Below are 13,201 nucleotides of genomic sequence, written 5' to 3'. Positions count from 1 at the left end.
AGCAATACAAGAATTAGGCCTTTGGCTTGCTGGCTGCAGCAGTTAAACCAGAAGCCAGTGACTGCTACTAGCCTTCCTGCAGCCCCAGGAATAGAGCAGCGAGCCCAGGGTCTGTGAAAGCAGCAGATAGAGCTAGTGAAAGCTCCCTGTTTGCAAATGTACTGAAAGGGTTCAGTACCTGTTGCTGCTGGGAGAGGAGGGGCTGAGATCCCCTTCCAGTGCACTCTCTTGGGAGAGGCCTGGTCGCTGCTCTGCCACAAAGGGGACTGGAAGGAAGACAAGGGGCCTAATACCCAAGCCACTGCCACAGAAGCACTTTGCAGTATGCAAAGCTGTTTCTAACTGCAACTCTGGCTGTTTTGGACTGGCAGCTTAAAGTCAAAGGGCAAAGGAAAGGTGCTCTCCCTGGACCAGGGAGCCTTCAGGACTTTGAGATTCTCTAAGAGAGGAGGAGTCTGACTGAGGGATGGCAGAGACCCTGTTGGGTTGGAAGGATCTAAGGCCACATGTTAAACTTGTAGATTATGGCTTTCTAGGCAGATGTCCAAGCCCAGTTATGTAGGGGTTAAGCTGCCTGTTTACAGCAAAACAACTTTCTCCCATGCCAGAATAAATTTTAGGGAAATTTGACAGGCTGTGTTTGTGGCTAGAAAGAAGAACTGGCCACCATTCACAGCTCTGACAGTGGCCTGCAGAAAACTGTATAATAGACTTAGATGATGCCTGCGTCTTCATGGACATGACTCCAGAAAGACAAGAACAATTTTGCTTTGTGTGGGAAGGTCAAGAATAGACTTTAGTCACCTCCCTAAGATATTTGTATAGCCCTACCATGTGTCATGTTTAGTAGCAGAAGATTTAGCTGTTAGAAGTGGCCGCAGTGCCAATGTTACTGTCTTTCAGGCCTGTGTGACCATGCCCATGTCAGGGGTGGCACAAACCTCAACTTTAGGAAACTGGAGGAGGCCTGTTTGGAACAGAGGGAAGTAGTGAAGTGGTGAGTACTAGCTCCCTGCTACAGGAATTACAGACCCCGTGAGGTCCTGTGACATGTGAGACTACAAGTCAAGTAGGGGGAACCTTACTACAAGGACAGCTGTAATTGTCTACTTGAATATAGACACATTTTGAATTTCTTCTTGCCATTTTAAGACAGTTACGTTACTCTGAAGAATCCATAGAAAGGACTGACAAGGAAATCAGAAGGTCTTAAAGCAGGTCAGTATATTTTTCTCCTTATACAATTCCTTTGAAATTTAGCAATGCTTAATAAATCATGGCAATACATTTCTTTACATAAATTCAATAAGACTGGTTTCTAATAGTGGTTTTAATAACTGAAAACTTTGACTGGAGTGTCACGTTTTAAAGAGCCCTGTCTGAACTCTGAAGACTTGAAGCCAATAAGAGTGCCAAGGAAAAGCCTGGTATCCTGCTTGGGAGCCCTGAAAATGGCTGGCGCTGGAGCATCAGGCCCATGCCCTACCATCACTGGCAGTTGGTCAGAGTAGAAGGGGAGCAATAAGGACGCCTCTGTGTCCCTGCAGAACCCCCACGCACTCTAGGCAGTGACAAATAGGAGGGCTACTGAGATGGGTCTTAAAACCTAGGGCGTGGGCCCAGGCGCAGTCGCTGCAGGTGAGGGATTCACCTAACTCAGCAAATACTGCAGGCAGGCTGGATGGCAGCTGGATGGCTTGGCTTCCTGGCCCTATGGGGCACACTAAGATTCAATCATGAAATTCTGGCAAAGGTAGTTAGTTACCATTCTTATTGTGTTTATGCAAACAATCAGGCCAAATTAAATACAATAGATAAATCGGTCTTGATTTGGCTCTTTTGATAAACATAGAGATAATTTTGAGGAGAAAAATTATATTTCAATAGAGGTTATTAAAATTGAAATGTTTTCTTTCCCTTCCACAGGACCATTTGTTACAGTTTGTCTCTGCCAGGTCACAAGCCCACCTCCTTCTGTGCCCAGGCTTCATCATCCCTCTGACAAACAGCAAGGATCTCTTGGCTCTGAGAGAAAACTCTGTCCCTCCTCAGCAAAAGCAGCTACTGAAGAAATTCAACGTCCATTTCCCCTAAAAGAATTCAGAGCCAGGATCCTTGAGGTAATATATTAGGCAGTTAGACAGACATGAGCGGAGCAAGGACGATGGGCCAACTAGCGCTACTAGATGTAACTAAGTCTTTCCACCTCTACATATGTGAGACAAGGGGCATAGGCAAAGAGATACTCACCCAAAGTCTCAGCTCCTAGAAAAGGCTGGTAGTCTATTTGTCCAAAAGACTTGACCCCTTTGCATTTGGGTGACCTACTTGCATCCAGGCTGTAGCAGCCACAGCTATGCTTATCGAAAAAGCAAATAAGTTAACCCTAGGGCAGGAACTAATCCTAACTGCCCCACATGAGGTTGAGGCTTTACTCTGGAACACACTGGAGTGTTGGATGTCAAACACTCAAGTCACCCAGTTTCAGGCTCTCTGGTGGACAAAAGAAAAATCAGTAACAATTTATACTGATAGCAGGTATGCATTTCCAATGGCTCACGTACATAGTGCTATTTACAAGGTAAGGGGACTCCACAGAAGCAAGAGGGAATTGGGCCACAGAGGAAGCAGCCCGGAAGGCTGCCCTAAAACCAGTGGGGCCTCTACAGATTCTAGTGACTCTTCCATATCCTGACCTACCCAATCTAGAAAAACTGAAATCCATAACCAATCTTTACTCAAGTTCTTACAGGCTTTACAGTCTACCCAGGAAGCAATCCAGAAGCACGTCCAAGATGCTCTGCCTGTACCAACTTCTGATCAGGTTCATCCCTTCCACCCTGGTGACTCTGTTTGGGTAAAGAAATTTGCCACCCAAAGACTGACTCTTACCTGGAAAGGACCACCTCCACGGCAGTCAAGGTCGACGGAATCCTAATGTGGCTTCATCACACCCAGCTTGAGACAGCCGAGGCAAAATTGAGAGTCCAGGACTCTTCGGACTATTCCTGGCCCTCATTCCGGGGCCTTATCTTATAAGCAGGCCCACTAACTTTATTAGGCAGAAAATTAAGATTATAGTCCTCAGGCGTAAATATAACTCCCTCCCTGACAATGACTAAGAGTCAATGATTTGACTCATGTACATAAAGCCAGTGGGGAATGAAGCATCCATCTTAAATAAAAACTTCTGTTTGAAATTTTAACCCTGATATTTGGTTTCTGTGAATGCTTGCTTGCTTAAATAATAAGGAAAATAAGACTACTCCCACTTCAGAGAGGCCATTAAACCTTCCCCGGACAAAATTATCAGTGCTGGCATCAGACCAGGCCTTTGGTTGAGGTCTCAATGCCCCAGTACATAGGGGCTCTTTAAGAACTTGCAAAGGGGGCCAGAAACACCCCATATTTAGGAGACAAAGAAGGTAAAAACATATAAATAGGGAAAATTCCTTCATGTTGGGGCCCAGAATTTGAGAGACATTTTCCTCTGGACCCATGCATAATAAATGTAACTCCTTCTCTCTAAGTATTGCTTGGTTCTTCTCCGGTTTTCTGTAACAATACTTTGTAGTTTTTTGGACACTAGAGGAAAGGCATCAGAAATCTGATCTCCACATTTATCCCAGTTTTAATCCAAGACCCCACTGTGATATTCCGAGGGACACTAGCAATTCTTAAAAATCTTATTAAGACTATTGCACCTCCTTGAACTTGCTCCCATTGGCCTTGAAATACATTAATAAGATAGTCCAAACTTATAAAGCTTGGTGTGTGGACATTGTGCAGAGAGAGCATGCAGGAACATAGGAATCTATAGGATCTGCTTGGAGAGTCAGAAGCAAAGCAATCCAGTCCCCCCACCCCACCTCTGAAACATACTCCAGGCATTTCTCTCACATCTCATCCAACTATACCAGGAATGTATTTATCATTTACATTTTTGTGTTTAGGTAATTAGGACAGCAAATATGCTCTGCTTATGGGGCCATACATTAGATGGCTGTCAATAATGTATACTTTAATTTACATGCCATTTTCACTTTCCTACCAGAAAGCAGTGTCCTGAAACAGGATGCTGATAGGTCATTTAAATGATGGGAAGAAAGGGAAACAAAAGGAAATGGAACCTTCTGAGATCTTATGGGTAACTGAATGGCTAAAAGAAGGTACCAAAGGTAAGCTGGACTGACTACAAAGTGGGAGGGGGAGCTTACTTTCCAAAATTGTGGAGTATTGGCTCAATTTCAACCAACCACAGGAAGATTTTCACAATTGTCACTGTCTGAAGTAATAATAGTGTGTGACTGTAATTGTTCTGGAACCTAAATATTCCATCAGTTAATATTTATTGAAATGCCCTTATTTCAGGTGGGTGAGGACTGCCAAGACCAAATGCTATTGAGGCTAAATTGAAAGAATACTCATCAGCCTAAAATGAGATACATAAAAGAGAAAAGAAAAATCTCTTTTTATAGACATATCTGGCTATTTTGACTAAACATTCAGTAATCACTGAAAAGGCTACCATTTATAGTTTGGCATATAATGTGGCACCTTTGTGGCCAGTATAAGCTGACTGGTATATACTCAAAGTGGCAGATTTGAACAATATGTTTTCCTAACTTTTAACAAATATCAACTATTTTTACTCACGAGGAGCCCCTTCAGCCATTTCAATAGCAGTGATTCCCACGGACCACACATCACTCTGCAAAGGAAAAGATGACCCCAAAAAGTCAGTTAAAAATAAGAAACTTACAGTATTTAGAATCTCAAAATACTCTTTGACTGGGGGAGTGGTAGTGGTGGTGTCAATGCCAGAGCCATTTTATGGATTTTCTATAGACTATTGTTACAGAGAGACATTATCTGAGCTTGTGACCAGCTAATATTGTTCTACACAACAGTTGATATTGGATGGGCATAAGTATAAGAAGAACTATGATGGATATGTTGCTAGTTTTACTTTAACTGAAATACCAAAAGAAATTTGTTGTAAAGAAATCCTATCACATAAATCTACTTACTAAATGTGCAATCTTAGGTAAACTATTTAACTCTCTGTGTCTCAATTTTATAAAATTACTACATATATTAATAAACTTATATATATGGGTATACTAGTTTAAGAAGTTCCTTGAATATAGTAAGTTGAGTATGGAATTATAATTCTAAGAAATTATCTTACCTAATAATAGACAAACATGTAAATTGACCGTACCTTCGATAAGCCCACAGCCAATCAGAGTGGCTATGCAAATTAACCCAACTAATATGGAGGCTAATTTGCATAAGTAGGTGCCCAAGGCCTTCATCCGGGAACCGGGAACATCCTCAGCACCCAAAGTGAGAGGGAGCCAGCAATCAGAGCCAGCAGGAGATAGTGATCGGAGCGAGAGGGAGCCAGCCATAGGAGGGAGAAGGATCCAGCCATCAGAGCGAGAGGGAGCCAGCCATCAGAGCGAGAGGGAGCCAGCGATCGGAGAGAGAGGGAGCCAGCGATCAGAGCCAGCGGGAGCCAGCAATTGGAGGGAGAGGGAGCCAGCCATAGGAGGGAGAGGGAGCTAGTGATCAGAGTGAGAGGGAGCCATTGATTGGAGGAAGCTGGAGGGCCCCATAGGCTTTAGGCCTGGGCAGGGGCAGAGCCATCGATTAGAGGGTGCTGGAGGGCACCTGCCCAGGCTCGAGGCTTTAGGCCCCAGCAGGGGCAGAGCCGGAGTTTGATGTGAACTGAGTTTCTAATCCACTTGATATATGTACCTTTTCTGATTGCTCATTGGCTAAGCTTCCTGTATGCCACTGGTAATATTCTTAGTAACTTGGGCAATAAGAATCCAAAAAGGTGATCTAGGGTTTTTCCACTACATTCCTGGAGAAAAAAAAAAAATGAAGGTCCGCTGCTGGAGGGCTAAGAAATGTCATATCCTGCCTTAGCTGGATTGGCTCAGTGAATAATGCATTGGCCTGCAGACAGCAGGGTCTGGGTTCAATTCTGATCAAGGGCATGTACCTAGGTTGCATGCTCCTCCCTGGCCAGGGCCCAGGTCAGGGCTCATGCAGGATGCAACCAATCAAAGTTTTCCTTTCACTTTGATGTTTCTCTCTATCTCTCCCTTTATCTTCCACATTCTCTAAAAATCAATGGAAACATATCCTCAGGTGAGGATTAAAAAAAGAAATAAAGAAATGTCATATGCTATGAAAGACACATCTTGAAAATGCCTAAAGAAAGTTGTCATTTTTTCATGATGAAGGGACTGGAGTTCATGTTGATGAAAACACCTTGGTGGTTGCGGTGGCTGGCAGTGGCTGCAGCAGCGGGGTGATGGGGTTGGTGCTTTCCCCTGATCAGCCCAGTTGCCTCCATAAAGGGAGCAGACCTACGCTGAAGTAGGACATCCCCTGAGGGCTCCCAGTATGTGAGAGGGGGCAGGCTGGGCTGAGGGACACCCCCAACCCCACCCGTGCACGAATTTCGTGCACTGGGCCCCTAGTATTCAATAATTTTCTAGAAAATTATCCTTAATGCTATTAATTGTATTTTGTTTTTCTAATGAGGAAATGGCATAGGGGCTAGAAGTACTTTGTGTGGCTACACTAATAAAGTTAATTAAATTATTAGAGCATCAGTTTATAGATCTCTTAGCTTCAAAAGGTTGTTGTGATGGTCTAAGTTTAAGCTTTCTTTAAGTTATATGGGGCTAAAAATTAAAAATAAATAATTAATGTTGTGAAAAATCCTTGGAAGATTGCAAACAGTTGTACAACTATAAAACATTATTTTTACAGTAAGCCACTTAAAGAACAGTATGTTTCCATAGTCTCCATAGCTACTAATAGCACTGGATTATACACTAAGATTTCAATAGATCTGCTTGCTGATCAAGCAGAGGGCATTTAAGGGAAAGGGAAAAGAGATGAACCTTGAATTAATCAACTGCAAGTATCTAGTCCTAGGCTCCACACAAAATGAAACCACAGTGAATTATTTGGATGACTTATTATGTGAGGAGTGAGTGTAGTTTTTCCAGTCTATAGCAAATGGAGAGTTTTTCTACACCAGCTCTTTGAAATGTGTACATATATGTATATTGTCCCAATTGCAGTTTCAGTGAAAATTTTAATAACATGAATTATTATTCAATTTATCTATTCTACTGATTTTTTTGTGATTTGGAGGTGAACCGTGCCAAAGATTTTCTCTATTACCCTGAACAATGAAATTATTTTTTTTCTTTTTGGAGCTTAATTACTGCAGGGATTAATAATTGACTTTACATTTATTCATTTTTAAGTTTAAAAAGCCCTCTGTCCCTGAAAGTTAAATTTCCATATAAAGCCACACAATATTTTACCAGGAAGTTGCAAGCAGGAAGAACTAGACATTCTTCCTCAAATATGGAGAACTCCCAATGGTCTAATTTGTCTAGATTCTTAGAAAATGTCACTTTGCTGCATACAATCAAACCACATATAGGAATAGTGGCTAGTATTTCCTATTAGAGTTTAGTGTGAAAGGAGGATCTACCTGCTTTTTAATCTTTCATTTTATCATTTAAAATAAACTTTAGTCAAAATCCCTTTCCAAATTTGTATACTCACTATTTGCATCCTCACACTTACTCTGTAATCATAGGAGCGTCTAGGGTCCTCATCACAGTCAATCACTTCAGGTGCCATCCAGTATGGTGTCCCAATGAAGCTATTCCTCCTACCATTAGTTCTGCTCACCTGGGCACTCACTCCAAAATCCACTGAAAAATCCAGCATATGTCAAAATAATTGATCAGTAACAAAAAACTCAATAAGTTATTGCTTTAACTTAAAAAGAAAATACAAAAGCCACAATGGATAACAGATTTTTATCCCAGCTCAGAAAATTTTACCATGAAGTTTATTCCAGGGATACTGGGAAATAGGATTTTTATGCTATTTATATTGGAAAGAGACTCAGCAGTGCTATTATAAATCTACAGTAGGTTTGGCTGAATGTTTGCCATGAGTATTAAAAATAAATTTCCATCAGTACACCCTAAACCTCTGAAGTGATAACATATGTAGTGTTTGGACCTGTCACCAAGCTGGAGGAAGACCAGCACTATTAGCAACATATAAGTAATCTAAAACCTAGTAGTATTTTACTAGGAGGCCTCATTCACGACATTAGATATTTCCTATCACACTGATAAAGAAAAATGAGTTTTCTGCTACTTTAAGTTATTCTGCTAATTTAAGTTATTCTACAGATCTTCTGAATCAGATGAAAATATTTACTGTAGTAAATATAGCTTAGCTTAGACTATGAAAGTTCAGTCTTCTATTCACCTGTGGGATACATTATATGAAAATATTTAGTATGGTATCCTCAGAAACAGACAGAAAAAAAGGCTAGAGTAGACTGGGGTATTTAGTCAAGAACAAATAATTCAGGGATAAAAAAATGAAGTAGATTTTCTAATTTAGAATAGTTTCCAGGAATCAAGAGGATGGAGAAAACATGGAATGAAAAGTAGTTTGGAAAAAATTAGAAAAATAAAAAAAAATTTAAAAAGTAAGCATTTAAGACAGTCTTTAAGGATCTAATAAGAACAACAATAAAAAGTACATGATATGTTAAATTCATCATGCACAATCTCATTATCTAGATTATTTTGGAGAATAAGTTAAAGCAGAGCTCAGCACTTAACTATCCATGAGGGCCAACTTTAAGGGCCAAGAAATATCTGTGAAAGCTTTAGCTGATATAATACATTCAGGGAATAAAATAAAAGGAGAAAAGAAGAGAAGAAAGAGTGACCAATGGAATAAAAGGGGGAAAAAGAAAAGCTGAAAATAAAAGTAAAGATCAGACTTTAACAGTGGTATAATTAAACTTTTCTGTAATGATTTAGTTACCAGAATATGAGGATTATTGATGAGTTGCAATTGTAATACAATCACTTTCCAGTCTCTGTCTTTTCTGGGACTACATTTGGCAGTCATTGGTTTTGTCCTCCTTAGAAAATGTCCCTTGAGACCCCGCCCCATCCAATTTGCAGCCCCACCCAAGCTGTTTACAGCAGCTTCTCCATATGAATGGTCTGTCCTGGCTTAGGCTTCAGACTTTGGGTGCAGGCTGGGCTAAGGAACACCTCCCCCTCCTCCTTCCGTGCACTGGGCCACTAGTAAAGAATAATTTACAGGAATTCAACAGTAAAGTAGAGGATTCTGAGAAATAAATCAATTATTTTGTATATGAGGAAGCAAACAAAAAACAAACAAACAAACAAACAAAAAAAACATAAAACACCCAATCAGAAGAGCAAAAAGAAAAAAGAATCCCCAAATATGAAGATAGAATGGAGCCTCTGGGACAGCTTCAAGTGTACCAACATTCACATTATGGGGGTACCAGAAGGAGAAGAGAGAGAGAGAAAAATATTGAAAACTTATTTGAAGAAAAAATAATGGCAGACAGAGGTTGGGCAGAGACCCTCACCCCCCCCCAACATTGCAGGGGCCTGAACCCTAGCCCCTTCTGAGGGAGGTCTCCTGCCCCTATGGCTGCTTCATGCTTCCCATGCACAGCTCAGATCAGGACCCAGGTGACCGGCAGAAACTTGGCCGACAGCAGCTGCCCTCTCACTCCAACAAGAATTGTTTGACTTGTCTTGTACCCATGGTGTGGGGAAGTGGGTTTATGATATCTAAATCCAGCCTACCACCAGGAATGCTCAGGACCTACTCAAGAAGGCAAATAATCCTTTCCACTAATATTTACAGGGTAAAATAAGATTATTGTTAGAATAATAAATTTGACAGTAAAATAGTAGTAAAGTTTTCAGGCAAATTTAAATTGGCTAGTTGAAACAAGTGAATATTCTAGAAAAATTAATTGTACTGGACAAAAAGGTGTCCCTAAAGTGTTAACTAAAATTTTTATTGGTACTTCATCTCATGATAAAATTGCGCACCATGTAATGAACCTAAAACAGTAATATTATAGTGCAAAAAATTAAAATTTAAGCGCCATCAAGACTACATTATAAAATTTTCAAAAGCCTCCTAATATTTAAATCAAGAAAGGGGGTATAGTAGAAGAATATCATGTAAGGAAAAATATCCTGCAAGTAAATTACATCTAGAAAATTAATACTTTAGAAAATTAATTGTAAGTCTAAAAGCAAGACACCCATGAAAAACACACAAGGTGTCAAAACAAGCCAGAGGAAAATCATTAGGGCAAAAAATGAAATAGGATCCCAAGTCAAATTTATAGAAAATATTCCTTTATTAACTTTTGGTCGAGAATATGTTTGTATATTTTCAGAAAACAACTCCGAGACCATGTGGATTCCAGCAACAGAGAGGAATCGACAGGACTACTCCAGCCATCAAGACAGAAGAGAAGCAGTCCAGAGACTGAAGTCGCTGACATGGCCTTCCCATACTAGCAGGTAGCAGCTGTGCATCACTGCAGGTTTCCCAGGACCAAACCAGAGAGAGTCGGACCTCCATTACCACCATTTGTCCACCATCCAGAACTGAAATGTCATTTCTGACATGTACACATAAGGAACTGTTTGACATTGAAATTGGGTCTCAAAAGAACTGTTGGCCCAGAAAGAAACTCACTACAGACTGATTCATGTGCCTGTCAGCATAACCATTATTGCTTTTCTCATTTTCGGTTCTTATAAGTGTATTTCTAATAGCACATGATCTCACTCATCTAGGGGAAAATAATGAACAACATAGACTGATGAACAAGAACAGACCCAGAAACAAGGAGGCATGGATCAGACTGCCGGGCCTCAGAGGGAGGGTAGGGAAGGGTGGGGGTAAAGGGGAGAGATCAACCAAAGGACTTGTGTGCATGCATATGAGCCTAACCAGTGGTTAAGGACAACAGGGGGGTGGGGGCATGCATGGGGAGGGGTGTGGGATGGGAATGGGGGGATGAGGACAAATATGTGATACCTTAATCAATAAAGAAATTAAAAATAATAATAATTAAAATAAATAATGACAAAAAATTTCCCCTACCTGTTGAAAAAAATAGACTTGTAAGTTCAGGAAGCCCAGAGAGTCCCAGACAATAGGGATCCAAAGAGGCCCACACCAAGACACATCAAAATTAAAATGACATGGGTTAAAGAAAAAAAGAGAATCTTAAAAGCAGCAAGAGAAAAGCAGTTAATTACCTACAAGGGAGCACCCAGATGACTGTCATCTGATTTCTCAACAGAAACTTTGCAGTACAAAAGAGAGTGGCAGGAAATATTCAAAGTGATGAACAGTAAGGACCTATAATCAAGATTACCTAGCCAAGCTATAATTTAGAATTGAGGGTCAGATAAAGAGCTTCATAAATAAGAAAAAGCTAAAGGAGCTCATCACCACCAAATAAATATTACATAAAATATTGAAGGGTATTATTTAAGAAGAAGAATGAATAAAAAATAGGAATAATCAAATGGCAACAAATACATATCAACATTTGAATCTAAAAATCAAAATAAACAAACAAGAAACAATGAACAAAATAAACTGGTGAGTTTCTTTCTGGGCCAACAGTTCTTTTGAGACCCAATTTCAATGTCAAACAGTTCCTTATGTGTACATGTCAGCACTGACATTTCAGTTCTGAATGGTGGACAAAAAGTGGTAATGCAGGTCCGACTCTCTCTGGTTTGGTCCTGGGCAACCTGCAGTGATGCACAGCTGCTAACTGCTAGTATGGGAAGGCCATGTCAGCGTCTTCCGTCTCTGGACTGCTTCTCTTCTGTCTTGATGGCTGGAGTAGTCCTGTCGATTCCTCTCTGTTGCTGGAATCCACATGGTCTCGGAGTTGTTTTCTGAAAATATACAAACATATTCTCGACCAAAAGTTAATAAAGGAATATTTTCTATAAATTTGACTTGGGATCCTATTTCATTTTTTGCCCTAATGATTTTCCTCTGACTTGTTTTGACACCTTGTGTGTTTTTCATGGGTATCTTGCTTTTAGACTTACAATTAATTTTCTAAAGTATTAATTTTCTAGATGTAATTTACTTGCAGGATATTTTTCCTTACATGATATTCTTCTACTATCCCCTCCTTTTTTGATTTAAATGTTAGGAGGCTTTTGAAAATTTTATAATGTAGTCTTGATGGCTTTTAAATTTTAATTTTTTGCACTATAATATTACTGTTTTAGGTTCATTACATGGTGCGCAATTTTATCATGAGATGAAGTACCAATAAAAATTGTAGTTAACACTTTAGGGACACCTTTTGGTTCAGTACAATTAATATTTCTAGAATATTCGCTTGTTTCAATTAGCCAATTTAAATTTGCCTGAAAACTTGACTACTATTTTACTGTCAAATTTATTACTCTAACAACAATCTTATTTTACCCTGTAAATACTCACTACAGACTGATTCATTTGCCTGTCACCATAACCATTATTGCTTGTCTCATTTTCGGTTCTTATAAGTATATTTCTAATAGCACATGATCTCACTCATCTAGGGGAAATAATGAACAACATAGACTTATGAACAAGAACTGACCCAGAAACAAGGAGGCATGGATCAGACTGTCGGGCCTCAGAAGGAGGGTAGGGGAGGGTGGGGGTAAAGGGGAGAGATCCACCAAAGGACTTGTGTGCATGCATATGAGCCTAACCAGCAGTTAAGGACAACAGGGGGTGGGGGCATGTGTGGGAGGGGTGTGGGATGGGAATGGAGGGATGAGGACAAATATGTGATACCTTAATCAATAAATAAATTTAAAAAAATGAATAAAACAGAAAAAAAAAGAAAAAAAGAAACTGGTGAATAAAATAGAATCAGAGACATGGAAGTGTGGTACAGACTGATGAATCTCAGAAGGAAGAGGGAAGAGAGGGTAGGGAGAGATTAACCAAAGATCTTACCTATAGACATAGACAGAGGGGTGGTGAAGGGGTGAGGCAGGAACCAGATGGAGGGGGACAGTGGGAGGGAATAATTATCTCAACAATAAATATTTTTTAAAATAAAATGTTCCTTAAAAATATGCTGGAATCCTGGCCAGTTACTCAGTGGTTAGAACGTCCACCTGCAGTTTGAAGGGTCTTAGGTTTGATTCCTGGCCCAGGGCATATATCTTGTTTGCAGGTTCAATCTCTTCCCCTGGTCAGGGCATTTGTGTGGGAGGCAACCAGTTGATGCATCTCTCTCACATCT

At 40.2% G+C, this 13,201-nt stretch overlaps 1 protein-coding gene across 1 annotated transcript in view; it reads right to left on the bottom strand.

The window, feature by feature from the left end:
- Window positions 1–13,201, bottom strand: part of NRK (Nik related kinase) — a 198,682-nt gene that overhangs the window by 64,842 nt on the left and 120,639 nt on the right. Inside the window, 2 exon segments of the mRNA XM_008157310.3 lie at window positions 4,657–4,711; window positions 7,627–7,757. Of these exon segments, the coding sequence (XP_008155532.2) occupies window positions 4,657–4,711; window positions 7,627–7,757 (186 nt within the window).

Source organism: Eptesicus fuscus, chromosome 1 (genome assembly GCF_027574615.1).
Source record: "Eptesicus fuscus isolate TK198812 chromosome 1, DD_ASM_mEF_20220401, whole genome shotgun sequence".
NCBI classification, from domain to species: Eukaryota; Metazoa; Chordata; class Mammalia; order Chiroptera; family Vespertilionidae; genus Eptesicus; species Eptesicus fuscus.
The sequence above is the reverse complement of the archived record's forward strand: the minus strand, read 5'-3'. Positions and strand labels throughout refer to the sequence as shown.